The 16,254-nt window shown below is 39.1% G+C and overlaps 1 protein-coding gene across 2 annotated transcripts in view; it reads left to right on the top strand.

Annotated features, from left to right (window-relative positions):
* The window catches only part of EHHADH (enoyl-CoA hydratase and 3-hydroxyacyl CoA dehydrogenase), a 93,140-nt gene that overhangs the window by 54,936 nt on the left and 21,950 nt on the right, over positions 1–16,254 (top strand). For both annotated transcript variants that reach the window (XM_037741954.1, XM_017538386.2), the window contains one exon: positions 6,617–6,721. In XM_037741954.1, coding sequence (XP_037597882.1) covers positions 6,617–6,721 — 105 coding nt within the window. The remainder of the gene's footprint in view (positions 1–6,616; positions 6,722–16,254) is intronic.

Below are 16,254 nucleotides of genomic sequence, written 5' to 3'. Positions count from 1 at the left end.
AAAAAAAAAACAAAACAAAAACAAACTCACTCAAAACCACACAACTACATGGAAACTGAACAACCTGCTCCCGAATGACTACTGGATAAATAGTGAAATAAAGGCAGAAATAAAGATGTTCTTTGAAATCAATGAGAATGAAAACACAACATACCAGAATCTCTAGACACATTTAAAGTGGGGAGTAGAGGGAAATTTATAGCACTAAATGCCTACAAGATAGAGGAGGAAAGATCTAAAACTGAGACCTTAACATCACAATTAAAAGAACTAGAGGAGTAAGAACAAACAAATTAAAAAGCTAGCAAAAGAGAAGAAATAACTAAGATCAGAGCAGAACTGAAGGAGATAGAGTTATGAAAAACCCTTCAAAAAAATCAATGAATCCAGGAGCTGGTTTTTTGAAAAGATTAACAAATAGATAGACCGTTAGCCAGATTAATAAAGAAGAAAAGACAGAAGAATCAAATAGATGCAATAAAAAATAGTAAAGGGGATACCGCCACCAATCCCACAGAAATACAGACTACCATGAGAAAATAACTATAAACACCTCTATGAAAATAAACCAGAAAATCTAGAAGAAATGGATAAATTCCTGGACACTTACATGCTCTCAAGACTAAAACAGGAAGAAGTTGAATCTCTGAATAGACCAATAACAAGGTCTGAAATTGAGGCAGTAATTAATAGCCTGCCAACCAAAGAAAGTTCAGGACCAGACAGGTTCACAGCCAAATTCTACCATATGTACAAAGAGGAGCTGGTACCATTCCTTCTGAAACTATTCTAAACAACAGAAAAAGAGAATCCTCCCTAACTCATTTTATGAGGCCAGCATCATCCTGAAACCAAAACCTGGCAGAGACACATCTGAAAAAGAAAATTTTAGGCCAATATCCATGATCAACATTGATGTGAAAATCCTCAATAAAATACATACAAACCAAATCCAACAGCACATCAAAAAGCTTATCCACCATGATTGAACTGGCTTCATCCCTGGGATGCAAGGCTGGTGCAACACACACAAATCAATAAATTTAATCCTTACATAACCATAATCGAAGACGAAACTCACATGGTTATCTCAATAGATGCAGAGAAGGACTTCGGCAAAATTCAACAGCTCTTTATGCTAAAAACTCTCAATAAACTAGGTATCGATGAACCATATCTCAAAATAATAAGAGCTATTTATGACAGACTCACAGCCAACATCATACTGAATGGCCAAAAACTACAAGCATTCCCTTTGAAAACCAGCACAAGACAAGGATGCCCTCTCTCACCACTCCTATTCAACATAGTATTGGAAGTTCTGGCCAGGGCAATCAGGCATGAAAAACAAATAAAGCATATTCAGTTAGGAAAAGAGGAAGTCAAATTGTCTCTATCTGCAGATGACATGATTGTATATTTACAAAACCCCATCATCTCAGTCCAAAATCTCCTTAAGCTGATAAGCAACTTCAGCAAAGTCTCATGATATAAAATCAATGTGCAAAAATCACAAGCATTCCTATACACCAATAACAGACAAACGGAGAGCCAAATCATGAGTGAACTCCCATTCACAGTTGTTACAAAGAGAATAAAATAACTAGAAATACAACTAACAAGGGATGTGAAGAGCCTCTTCAAGGAGAACTACAAACCACTGCTCAAGGAAATAAGAGAGGACACAAACAGATGGAAAAGCATTCCATGCTCCTGGTTAGGAAGAATCATTATTGTGAAAATGGCCATACTGCCCAAAGTAATTTATAGATTCAGTGCTATGCCCATCAAACTACCAATGACCTTCACAGAACTGGAAAAAAACACCTTAAACTTCATATGGAACCAAAAGAGAGCCCACATAGCCAAGTCAATCCTAAGCCAAAAGGACAAAGGGGAGGCATCACACTACCTGACTTCAAACTATACTACAAGGCTACAGTAATCAAATCAGCATGGTACTGGTACCAAAACAGAGACATAGACCAGTGGAACAGAACAGAGTCCTCAGAAATAATGCCACACATCTACAACCATCTGATCTTTGACAAACCTGACAAAAACAAGCAATGGGGAAAGGATCCCCTATTTAATAAATGGTGTTGGGAAAACTGGCTAGCCATATGCAGAAAGCTAAAACTGGACCTTTTCCTTACACCTTATACAAAAATAACTCCAGATGAATTAAAGATTTAAACGTAAGAGCTAAAATTGTAAAAACTCTAGAAGAAAACCTAGGCAGTACCATTCAGGACATAGTCATGTGCAAGGACTTTATGACTAAAACACCAAAAGCAATGGCAACAAAAGCCAAAATAGACAAATGGGATCTAAGTAAACTAAAGAACTTCTGCACGGCAAAAGAAACTATCAGTAGAGTGAACTGGGAACCAACAGAATGGAAAAAAAATTTTTTGCAATCTACCTATCTGACAAAGGGCTAATATCCAGAATCTACAAGGAACTTAAACAAATTTAAAGAAAAAAACAACCCCATGAAAAAGTGGACAAACTATATGAACAGACAGTTCTCAAAAGAAGACATTTATGCAGCCAACAAACATGAAAAAAAACTCATCATCACTGCTCATTAGAGAAATGCAAATCAAAACCACACTGAGATACCATCTCAAGCCAGTTAGAATGGTGATCATTAAAAAATCAGGAGACAACAGATGCTGGAGAGGATGTGGAGAAATAGGAATGCTTTTACACTGTTGGTGGGAGTGTAAATTATTTCAACCGTTGTGGAAGACAATGTAGCAATTCCCCAAGGATCTAGGACTAGAAATACCATTTGACCCAGCAATCCCATTACTGGGTATATACCCAAAGTATTATAAGTCATTCTATTATAAAGACACATGCACGCGTATGTTTATTGCAGCACTGTTCACAATAGCAAAGACTTGGAACCAACCTAAATGCCCATTAATGATAGACTGGATAAAGAAAATGTGGCACATATACACAATGGAATACTATGTAGCCATAAAAAAGGATGAGTTAATGTCCTTTGCAGGGACATAGATGAAGCTGGAAACTATCATTCTTAGCAAACTAACACAAGAACAGAAAACCAAACACCACATGTTCTCACAAGTGAGTGTTGAACAATAAGAATACATAGACACGGGGAGGGGAACATCACACACTGGGGCCTGTCAGGGTTTGGGGGACTAGGGGAGGGATAGCAGAGGGGTGGGGGACTAGAGGAGGGATAGCATTTGAGAAATACCTAAGGTAGATGTCGGGGTGATGGAGGCAGCAAACCACTATAGCACATGTATACCTATGTAACAAACCTTAATGCTCTGCACACGTACCCCAGAACTTAAAGTATAATAATAAAAAAATGTGAGGCTATGTGCATTAAAAATGGCTTTTTTCTTTTAAATAGGGGGATAATTTTATAAATTCTGTAGTGTATAAAAGGAGAGTTAGAAAGACCAAAAATATGACATTTATTTCCTTCAATAAATCAAGTTAGAAATTGTTTTAATTTACAGTGGTATAAGTACATTTGAAAGAATGTAAACTATTTTAAGTATGTAATGTTGAATTCATAAAAGGATGCTTAGGATCCAACATACTACAGAAATTCAAAGCATGTGAGATGGTTTATTTTGTAAAAGGCAAAATAGGAAGCAAAGAAGCCTAAAATATAGGAAGAAATCATAATAGTGTGAAATGAATCTGTAAATTTGAAGGCTTACAGAAACTTAAAGCCTGTGGGAAAATATTGAATAATTTTGTGGCCCTATTTGCAGTATTGCCTGAAACCAAGATTATTGGAAGAAATCAGAAAGACTGGCTTTGGCAAAAAGAAATACAATGAGCTAGAATTGACCTTTTCCCAAAGCACTGCTTAAAGGAATATCACTATTTTTAACATGGAGAAAAGTGGTAAAAACAGTAAAAATATGATGGGTTTTTGATTTGCATAGAAAAGGTCACAGTGAATTACAAAAAAAGCTAACGTTAGAATCATACACCTGTTTTTTTGAGTAGTCTGCACAATTTTAGGAAAACCTGAATATGACATTTGGAAAGAGTTTCATGTAGAAAAAAATGTTAAAGGTTAGAAAAGAAGCCATCAAGAAAATTGGACAAAATTGAGATTACTCAGGTTGGAGACGAGAACTCTCAGCCTCAGTTGCTTTGGGGTGCACAGGGTTCTTATTAGAGCCCACTGGACAGGGGTTGTCATCTACACTGTAAGAAAAAACAAATTTAAATTACAGCCTAAGAATCTGCATTGGATATACAAAGTCATGTCTTTAGATCCTTAGTTCTTTGGAGCAGGGTGAAAGTCCACCTATACATCATGTAACAATGAGATATATTCTGAGAAATGTGTAGTTAGGCACACTTTGTCATTGTGCAAGCATCATAGCGTGCTCACACAAACCTAGGTGGGTTAGCCTTCTACACGCCCAGGCCATGTGGTATGGCCTATTGCTCGTAGGCTACAAACCTGTACAGCATGTTACTGTACTGAATACTGTAGGGAACTGTAACACAATGGAAGTATTTGTGTATCTAAACATAGAAAAGGTACAGTAAAAATACGGTATTGTAATTGTATGGGGCCACCATCATATATGTGTTGTTGATAGAAATGTTATTATATGATATTATGACTGCACTTGGAATCCCATTGACTCTGTTAGAATAGTAGTGGTACTCTTGCAATTTTGTGAAATCCAAGCCAGAAGAAATCATTACAGCTAAAGAAATTTTCAGCTCATCTGGGAGTAGCTCACATTCCCCCTGCTTAGTTGACCTCAAAATCCTTTTATCATAGGACCCAGGTTTCCCTGTCCCATTTTGTGTTTGCCTGGTTCCCTTAACCTGGGTAGGCTGATTCACTCACTCCTTACCAAAGTGATTTTATACACAGATACCTGAGCCCGAAAATCACTTATGTAATTCCCACCCTACTCCTTACCCAGGAGACCTGAAAGCCTGTTTTCAGAGATACTTCCAGAAAACTGCCCAAATACTGCTTTTCAAAGAGACACCTACCAAAAAAATCACTGAACTTTCTATCCAATCAAGAAAAGTCATTTGTAGTTCTCTGAAGCACTAATAAGAACCAAGAATGGAGGGTTTGTCTCCGACGGCATCCACCAATACTGTAGGTGCAGTGAAGACTGTGGAACTGTTGCCACCAAGGCAGATTTGATGATCGCTTTTCAGAAGGCAAGATGGTACTGGCAAGAAAGCAAGCGATGTGTCACCGTCTCCTTCCTTCTGACCCTGGGGTAAGGGATGCTGATGTCCCCACCTCTTACCTCAGAATATGCAGATCAAATTGCATATTTACAACTGGTAAAGAACTATCCAGGCAAATTAGGAATGGTGCAAACGCTTATCAGACTTCTGTATCCCCTCTAGAGCAGGCATTCTGTACTGGAGGATGCTAATGGCCTGATTGGACACTAAGTCTACCAGCACCTCTACCGCCAGATGCTAGATGCTGGCACCGTGAAATGAGATTTAACCTGTTGCTGCTGCTTAGTGTCACTGACTCCAAGCTAAAAACCCTCAAGATAGCACTCAGGTCACAACTGGGGGCATGGGCCACACTCATGCTGCCACAGTCACATTGTCAATTGTCTAATCATCTGTGTCCCTCTCAGCTTCTGTAGGAGGAGGCAGGGCTCCAAAGCTTACCCAACAGCAATTCCATGAACTAAGCGAGGGGTTGAGATGCTGAGTAGCCAAAAAATGGCAGAAGTCCATCCCATTTGTCCTGCATAATTTTAATTATACCTTATAGAATGTCAGATTTGTTTCTTCTTATTGACCTAACCATATTTATGTTCAGGGACTATCGGTTTTTCATTTTTGTTTGTTTGTTTGTTTTGAGATGGAGTCTAGTAGCTTTGTTGCCCAGACTGGAGTGCAGTGGCGTGATCCTTGCTCACTGCAACCTCCGCCTCCCAGGTTTAAGTGATTCTCCTGCCTCCACCTCCCGAGTAGCTGGGACTACAGGCATGCACCACCAAGCCTGGCTAATTTTTGTATTTTCAGTAGAGACAGGGTTTCACCTTAAACTGCTGACCTCGAGTGACCCGCCCACCTCGGCCTCTCAAAGTGCTGGGATTACAGGCATGAGCCCCTGTGCCTGACTCTCTTTTTTTTTCTTTTAACCAACCACAGGCCATGGTGTGTGCTAGGGATAAGGTAGATACTATATTATCCTGCTGTGACTACTTCCATTATCATTATCAAAAATGAAACACCTCACATTTCTATATTTATAGTTTATAAAGTGCTTCTATAGAGATTTATAAAATATAAGGAGAATATGTTATTCTTACTTAATACTCAGAATTACTGTGATAAGCATAATTATTGCCATTTGCTAATGAGGAAATTGTGTTCCTGGTGCAGTTCTTCATGGTCATACAAATAGTGAAGCTAAGCTGGAGTTTGAATCCAAGTTTCCTGGTTACCTCAGTGCTGATCTTCACTCTATCAGTCAATGTGGCTCTTACCTATTTTATTCAATAATAGATATTTCTATCTAGGACAGACAGCCTTTCCTACTAGAGAGAGTAATGCTTTTGCTTTCATCTTGCTTCATTCTTTGTTTTGTTTATTTCAGGAAGACATATTTCAGCAGGTGAAGCACTCAAGCTGGGCATTCTAGATAAAGTTGTGAACTCAGACCCACTTGAAGAAGCAATCAGATTTGCTCAGAGAGTTTCAGGTAAGAAGATAAAAATAAGAGTAGCCTAAGACTGTGAATAAGATACATGTTCATTTCAGTAAGGAACTCCTAAATATCTTTTGGTCCATCCATGTGATGGATACAGCTTTAAAATGAATGAGAAATTGTGTGTATTGATATGGTATGAAGTCCACACTATTAAGTGAAAAAAGATTATTGTATATAGTGGTTTGCCATTGGTGTAACAAAAAGGAGGGGTGGGATAGAATATGGGGAGAATGTATATATATATCTAACTGTTTATGGATAAAATATTTCTGTAGAGATTCACAAGAAATGTTTGATGGCTGCCTCTGAGAATAAGGCTGGTCCACCAGCAGAAGCTACTGGAAGGAGACTTTTCACTGGTTACCTTTCTGTAGCTTTTAAATTTTTTATCACATGAATTTTTTTTTTCTATTAAAAAAGAGGGACTCCTCCATAACTCACTTTATGAGGTCAGCATCATCCTGATTTCAAAACCTGGCAGAGATACAATAAAAAACAAAACTTTAGGCCAAGATCCCTGATGAACATCAATGCAAGAATCCTCAATAAAATACTAGCAAAGCAGGCTGAGTGCAATGGCTCACGTCTGTAATCTCAACACTTTGGGAGGCCAAGGCAGGTGGATCACTTGAGGTCAGGAGTTCAAGACCAGCCAGGCCAACATGGTAAAACCCTGTCTCTACTAAAAATACAAAAATTAGCTGGGTGTGGTGGTGCTCACCTGTAACCCCAGCTACTTGGGAGGCTGAGGCATGAGAATTGCTTGAACCTAGGAGGCAGAGGTTGCAGTGAGCCCAAATCGCACCACTGTACTCCAGCCTGGGTGACAGACCAAGACTTCATCTTATTTTAAAAAAAGTACTGGCAAACTGAATCCAGCATCACATCAAACAGCTTATCCACCACAATCAAGTCGGCTTCATCCCCAGGATGCAAGGCTGATTCCACACATGCAAATCAATAAACATAATTCATCACATAAACAGAACTAAAGACAAAAACCACATGATTATCTCAATAGATGCAGAAAAGGCCTTTGATAAAATTCAACATCCTTCATGTTAAAAACTCCCAATAAAATAGATATTGATGGAACATACCTCAAAATAATAAGAGCTATTTATGACAAACCCACAGGCAATATTATACTGAATGAGCAAAACCTGGAAGCATTTCCCTTGAAAACCAGCACAAGACAAGGATGCCCTCTCTCACAACTCCTATTCAACATAGTATTGGAAGTTCGGTCCAGGGCAATCAGGCAAGAGAAATAAATAAAGGATATTCAAGGTCTAGGCGTGGTGGCTCCTGCCTGTAATCCCAGCACTTTGGGAGGTTGTGGTGGGTGCATCATGTGAAGTCAGGAGTTCAAGATCAGGCTGACCAACATGGTGAAACCCTGTCTCTACTAAAAATACAAAAATTAGCTGGGCATGGTGGCAGGGGCCTGGGAGGCCACTTATATTCAGAACAAGCCTACTCGGGAGGCTGAGGCAGGAGGATCTCTTGAACTCGGGAAGTGGAGGTTGCAGTGAGCCGAGATTGTGCCACTGTACTCCAGCCTGCGCAACAGAGCGAGACTTTGTCTCAAAAAAATAATAAGGTATTCAAAAAAGAAGAGAGGAAGTCAAACTGTCTCTGTGGATGACATGATCCTATACCTAGAAAACCCCATGTTCTCAGCCCAAAAGTTTCTTTCTTTTTTTTTTTTTGAGATGGAGCTTCGCTCCTGTTGCCCAGGCTATAGTGCAATGGCACGATCCTGGCTCACCGCAACCTCTACCTCCTGGATTCACGAAATGCTCCTGCCTCAGCCTCCCCAGTAGCTGGAATTACAGGCGTGTGTCACCATGCCTGGCTACTTTTGTACTTTTATTAGAGATGGGGCTTCTCCACGTTGGTCAGGCTGGTCTCGAACTCTCGACTTCAGGTCATTATCCGCCTTGGCCTCCCAAAGTGCTGGGATTATAGGCAGGAGCCACTGCCCCCAGTCACCCAGAAGTTTCTTAAGCTGATGAGCAGCTTCAGCAAAGTCTCAGGATACAAAATCAATGTGTAAAAATCACAGGCATTCCTATATACCAACAGTAGACAAGCAGAGAGCCAAATCATGAATGAACTCCCATTCACAATTGCTACAAAGAGAATAAGATACCTAGGAATATAGCTAACAAGGGAACTGAAGGATGTCTTCAAAGAGAACTACAAACCACTGCTCAAGGAAATCAGAAAGGACACAAACAAACAGAAAAAAATTCCATACTCATGGATAGGAAGAATCAATATTGTGAAAATGGCCATACTGCCCAAAGTAATTTATAGATTCAATACTATTCCCATTAACTTCCATTGATATTCTTCACAGAACTAGAAAAAAAAAAAAAGCTACTTTAAAATTCATATGGAACAAAATAGAGCTCATTTAGCCAAGATAATCCTAAGTAAAAAGAACAAAGCTGGACACAGCACACTACCATCTTCAAACTATATTGCAAGGCTACAGTAACCAAAACAACATGGTACTGGTATCAAAACAGATATATAGATCAATGGAAGACAACAGAGGCCTCAGAAATAACCCTGCACATCTGTAACTATCTGATATTTGACAAACGGGAAAAAACAGGCAAGGGGGAAAGGATTCCCTATTTAATAAATGGTGCTGGGAGAACTGGCTAGCCATATGCAGAAATTGAAACTGGATCCCTTCCTTACACCTTATACAAAAATTAACTCAAGATAGATTAAAGACTTCAATGTAAAACCCAAAACTGTAAAAACCCTAGAAGAAAATCTATGCAATACCATTGAGGACACAGGCATGGGCAAAGATTTTACAATTAGCACGTCAAAAGCAACTGCAGTAAAAGACAAAATTAACAAATGGGATCTAATTAAACTAAAGAGCTTCTGCACAGCAAAAGAAACTATCAACAGAGTGAACAGATGACCTACAGAATGGGAAAAAAGAAGTTTTGCAATCTATCCATCTGACAAAGGCCTAGCATCCAGAATCTACAAGGACCTCAAACAAATGTGCAAGAAAAAAATAACCTCATTAAAAATTGGGCAAAGGACATGAACAGACACTTCTCAAAAGAAGACATTCATGTGGCCAAGAAACATAAAACAAAAAGCTCAACATCACTGATCATTAGAGAAATGCAAATTAAAACCACGATGAGATACCATCTCATGCCAGTCAGAATGGCAATTATTAAAGTCAAGAAACACCAGATAGACGCTGGTGAGGCTGTGGAGAAATAGAATCACTTTTATACTGTTAGTGGGAATGCAAATTAGTTCAATCATTGTGAATGACAATGTGGTGATTCTCCAAAGACCTAGAACCAGAAATACCATTTGACCTAGCAATCTCATTACTGGGTATATACCCAAAGGGATATAATTCATTCTGTATTATAAAGATACATGCATGCATATGTTCATTGTAGCACTATTCACAATAGCAAAGATATGGAATCAACCTAAATGCCCATCTGTAATAGACTGGATAAAGACAATGTGGTACATATACACTATGGAATACTATGTAGCCATAAAAAGGGATGAGATCGTGTCCTTTACAGGGACATGGATGGAGCTGGAAGCCATTATCCTCAGCAAACTACAGCAGGAACAGAAAACCAGATACTGCATGCTGTCATTTAAAAGTGGGAGCTGAGCAATGGGAATACATGGACACAGGGAGGGGAACAACACACCCTGTGGGCTGTCGGCAGGGGGTAGGGAGAGGGACAACATCAGGACGAATAGCTAATGGATACTGGGCTTAATATCTAGGTGATGGGCTGATAGGTGCAGCAAATCACCATGGCACATGTTTATCTGTGACAAACCTGCACATTCTGCACATGTGTCCTGGAACTTAAAATAAAATTAAAAAAAAAAAAATTAAAACTACCAAGCAGACGAACACTTCAGTAGATGGAAGACAGGCTTGCTAGTCTGTTGTGTCGCTTTAGAGAAAAACCTGAGGAAGCACCGAATGTTCTTACTCATAGGCGGGTGTTGAACAGTGAGAACACATGGCCACAAGGAGGGGAACAACACTCACTGGGGCCTGTTGGGGGATGGGGGGCTAGGGTAGGGATAACATTGGGAGAAATGCCTGATGTAGGTGACGAGGGGATGGAGGCAGCAAACCACCATGGCATGTGTGTACCTATGCAACAACCCTGCAAGATCTGCACATGTACTCCAGAATTTAAAGCATAATAAAAAAGAAATAGAAAAAAAAAAAGAAAAAAAGGTTTAAATGGCTTACAGTTCTACAGGCTATACAAGCATGGAACCAGCATCTGCTCAGCTTCTGGTGAGGTCTCAGAGAACGTTTCCCCATGGTTGAAGGTGAACCAGGAATGGCCACATCCTATGGCAAGAGAGCAAGAGAGAGACGTGTGGAGGTCCCAAACTCTTTTAAACGAGCAGGTCTCTCATCAACTCACTGAGTGAAAACTCACTTATCACCAAGCGGATGGTGTTAAACATTCCGGAGGGATCAGCTCCCAGGACCCAGTCACCCCACAAGGCTCTCACCTCAAACCCCAGGGATCATATTTCAACATGGGATTTGGAGGGGACGAACATCCAAACCATATCACAGGCTCTATAATTTACCGCAGTAAAGCTGTGGGCCTTGAGAACTTCTCTCTCAGCAAAGTGAGCTATGTCCTGCTCTCAGAGGTTTCTTACTTTACGGACCCGGGACATTCCTTCCAGAGTTCTTTCAATGGCACTCCTCAAGGTTTTTTTGTTTGTTTCTTTTGAAAAAATTTCTTTTCAGTCTCTGGAGGTTGTCAGCTTTAAATGAGCAAGATGCAGAGGGTAAAGATTGCCAGAAAAAATAATTGTGAAGAGCGTTGGGCTACAGGCAGAACAGAGTGCTGGTGTCCCGCTTGGTGGCAGGCAATGGCCCAGCGGCATTCAAAGGCATTCTTTTGAAGGAGTCATTCTTTTGTTGACCCTGGCAGAGACCAAACACTTTCCTGAAATAATCTTTCTTTTTTGTGGCTCTAGCCAGTTACTGTTTCAATGTGAAAGCAAAAGCTTGAACTGGAGAGGTAAGGAACAATGGGGAGAAAATAATGGTGACCCCTAAAGAGAACCAGCAAGTCCTTGCCCAAATAGAAAGAAATTTCCTACTATTTTTCTCTGCCTTTCAGGCAACCTTCACTGTGTTTTCATCATTGTACTTCCTGAGGGGGCTTATTGTTTTGTTAGAAGTGACGTGATAGTCACACAGCAAAGGCTATTTGCATTTGGAGGTCCCTAAATGACTCTTTGGTTTGCTCAAGATAGGCCCGTGTCTGCCATTCACATCTGTAGTTTTAGTTTGTCAAGACCTCAATTTCAACAGGAAGTTCTTTTCCTTAATTGATGTTCCTAGATTCCGATTTGAGAATTACGTTACTTCAAGAAATAGATGAGGTTCGTGGTCTCATGATCAAGGAGACCTGGATTCAGGTCTCAATCTTAACTACATTTATAAAATGGTCTGGTTATAACTTTAATTTATTAACAATTTAAAATTAACTTGAAGCATTAAATTAAACATTTTTAAAAAGTGTTTAATCTCAGAGACACTACACAGTTTATCCACTTGGTGGCGCCCAAATATTGAGGCACTATTTTGCTTTAACCCCATAATTCACCTTTTAACACTTCAGGGCTTTAGACAATTATGTATTACTATTTTAAATTATAGTTATAAAGACTACATAGAAAAATGTAAAATTGTGATACAATGTTTAGACTATAAATGTACATGTATTTGTAATTATACAGTATATAATTGTGTATAGAGTAATGATAGTTATATAGAGTGTACATGAATACAGACGCAAATGGTAAGGAAATAAGCAAAAATGAAAGTGTTAGTTTTTCTCCAAAATTTCTTAAGTGAGTTTTGCTTTTGTTTTATTCCCTGGCTTAGGATAAGTTAGTTTTCTCAAATATTTCAAAATTATTTTTGGTTTTGTTTTTATTTTTTCCCGCTTTATTGAGGTGTAATTTCCACAAATATAATCCATGCATATTAGGTGTAGAGTTTGGTGAATTTTGGTAATTGTTTACAGTCGTGTGACCATTGCCACAATCAAGATACAGTTCTATCACTCTAAAAAGTATTCTCATACCCCTTTCCCATAAATTCTTTTTTCTGCCCCTTGGCCACAGGCAACCAGTGACCTACTTTCTGTCACAGTTTTATGTTTTTTTTAGAATTTCATCTGGATGGAATCATGCAGATAGTATATAGTCTTCTGTGGCTGGCTTTACTTTGCATAATATTTTTGAGAGCCATTCCTATTGTTACATGCATTAATATTTTGTTCCTTTTTACTGGTTTGTATTCCATAGTGTGGGTAAACTACAATTTGTTTATCCTTTATCAGCTGATGGACACTTAGGTTGTTTCCATTTGGGCCTACACAAGTCTTTGTAGACACAGTTTTTCCTTTTTCTTGGGTAAATACCTGAGAATAGTATTGTGGGCTTGTAAAGTTAGTGTATGCTTAACTCAAATGCTTTTTAAAATGTATTAATAAAAAGCCATTAGTGATTTAAAAGACTCTAATTTTTGTCAAGCAGATCAGAACAGATGGGAAAAAACCAGTGAGATTGAGTTTAAGTATGCTCTCACTAGACTGCCTGTAATACATCCTACCTAGAAGGCAAATTGGACCATCATGTATTGAGGCTTAAAATTACTCATACCTTTTGACTTAGTATTTCTATTCTTAGGAATTTACCACAGAGAAATAATCACATAAATACACGAAGATCTGTGTACAGTAATGCTCACTAAAGCTTTTAGTCATAAAATATTGGAAACAACTCCAATATTCAGTTTTGGAAGATTAATTTCATAAAAACGAGAATCTCAATGAACTAACTCCATTCAGCCATTACAACTTCCATTTAAAAAAAGTTGAAGATCTTGGAAAATTGCTTACACGTACTATGAAGAAGAAAACAGCCAGATAGAAAATTTCACAAGTATGTGTGTGTATGTGTTCTCATACATATTTGCATAAGGAAAAAATTATAACACGATATAACAAATTTTCAGTAGTGGTTGTACTTGGGTGGTAGGTAATCAAGACTCTTGATGTGAAAAAAACATGTATCTTTTTGTAATATCTGAGTCATTAAATTTACCCAAAGGGAAAAGGGTGCCTTTGGGAGGCCAGTGTGGAAAGGGTGCAGTCTGATAGAGAAATGGGCTGGGACTGGAGGTCAGGATTTGATACAGTGGTCTCAACCTTAGCTACGTGAACCTTAACAAATCACCTTTGGAGCTTTATGTTATTTATTGGTAAAAGAAAGGGTTCAACAAAATTAGTTGGTTTCAAGTCATGTTCTGAGACCTCACAGGCTACTGTGATTGGGTGCCTAGTTATTTGTCCTTGCAACAACTCAAGCAAGGTTTTGGGGTATAATGTCTATTTTGGGATTTAGTGGCTAGAATCCCATGGAAACCCTAGGACTTTTACTATTTACTATTTTTTTCTTTTTTAAATGAATTCCACTGTTTGAAATCCTATGATTTCTTGGTGCTGCTTTGTAATAGACAAACGCGAGAGATCAAGGTAGAGAAAAAGACAGATCAACCAAGGATTAACTCAGAATCTTCTCTACATTTGCCATTTATTCTCTCATCAAGTTTCTAGTTTAACGAGGCCTGATATTTTGCCTTTCATTTTCATTCGAGGTCTTGTGCCTATCTCTTCTTTTTGTGTTTTCCCACTTTCCTCTTTCTTTCTTTATTTTTCATTTTTCATTTTTTTTTTTTTTTTTNAAAAAAAAAAAAAAAAAAAAATGGTAGGGCTGACCTTATTCACGGCAGAATGTGTTGGTCTGTTCATGTGGTTATAAATAAATACCTGAGGCCAGTCAGGGTGGCTCACGCCTGTAATCCCAGCACTTTGGGAGGCTGAAGTGGGTGGATCACCTGAGGTCAGGAGTTTAAAACCATCCTGGCCAACATGGTGAAACCCCATCTCTACTAAAAATACAAAACCTAGCCGGGCATGATGGCACATGCCTGTAATCCCAGCTACTCTGGAGGCTGAGGCAGGAGAATTGCTTGAACCCAGAAGGCAGAGATTGCAGTGAGCCAAGATTGCGCCATTGCACTGCAGCCTGGGCAAATACACATACACACACACACACACACACACACACACACAAACCTGAGACTGGGTAACTTATAAAGAAAAGAGATTTATTTGGGTCATAGTTCTGCAGGCTGTACAAAAACATGGTGCCAGCATCTGCTTCTGGTGAGACCTCAGGAAGCTTCCACTCACGGCTGGAGGCAAAGTTGAAGCAGTTGTGTTACATGACCAGAGAGGAAGCAAGAAAGGGGGAAGGGAGGCACCTGACTCCTTTTTATTTTTTAAATTTTATTTGTTTATTTATTTTGAGACGGATCTCCCACTGTCACCCGGGCTGGAATGCAGTGGCATGATCTAGGCTCACTGCAACCCCTCCCCCTCCCAGTTTCAAGCAATTCTCCTGCCTTGTACTCTCGAGTAGCTGGGATTACAGGCAGGTGCCACCACACCCAGCTAATTTTTTTGTAATTTTTTTTTTTTTTTTTGAGACAGATTTTTCTCTTGTTGCCCAGGCCGGAGTGCAATGACATGACCTCAGCTCACTGCAACCTCCGTCTCTTCAGTTCTGATGATTCTCCTGCCTCAGCCTCTGGGGTAGCTGGGGTTACAGATGTGCGCCACCATGCCTGGCTAATTCTTGTTGTATTTTTAGTAGAGAGGGGGTTTCACCATGTTGGCCAGGTTGGTCTCGAACTCCTGACCTCAGGTGGTCCACCCACCTCCACCTCCCAAAGTGCTGGGATCACAGTTGTAAACTATCACGCCTAGCCTGTTTATCTTAAATATAGCTGTTAGTGTGTGGTCATTTGGCAGAACAAAATTGATGGATTAACTTGACGGAAAGTTTCCACAAAAATTAAATGTTAATTATATTAAATATATATGCATTTATTAGAAATCTATAGTTATGGAAAGCTAGAGCAAGTGTCTTGATCTAGAGCCATGACCTTCAAACTTTACTGTGCATCAGAATTGCTTCTTGGTGGGCTTGTTAAAACATAGTTCACAGGGCCCCACTCATTACTTTCTGACTCATTAAATCTGGGGTGGGGCCCAAGATTTTGTATCTCTAATAAACATGCTTAGGTGATGTTGATGCTGTGTTCTGGGGACCACACTTTGAGAGGAGAAGGGTAAGAAAGGAGATAATTTTTGCTGATTTTGATTTTTTTTTTACACCTGAATGCAAACACTACCTGTAGTCTTAAAGATATTTTTGTAAATTAACTATGAAAGGCATGATTGAAATACATGCAGATATGGTTGCATAACCTTGTGAATATACTGAAAAACAATGAATTGTATACTTTAAAGTGGTGGCTCTTTTTGTATGCAAAGTCTATCTCTGTTTTAAAAATATATGTAAAATGTTGGTGTTCTTTT

This window comes from Cebus imitator, unplaced genomic scaffold, assembly GCF_001604975.1.
Source record: "Cebus imitator isolate Cc_AM_T3 unplaced genomic scaffold, Cebus_imitator-1.0 Scaffold111, whole genome shotgun sequence".
Taxonomy (NCBI): Eukaryota; Metazoa; Chordata; class Mammalia; order Primates; family Cebidae; genus Cebus; species Cebus imitator.
The sequence above is the reverse complement of the archived record's forward strand: the minus strand, read 5'-3'. Positions and strand labels throughout refer to the sequence as shown.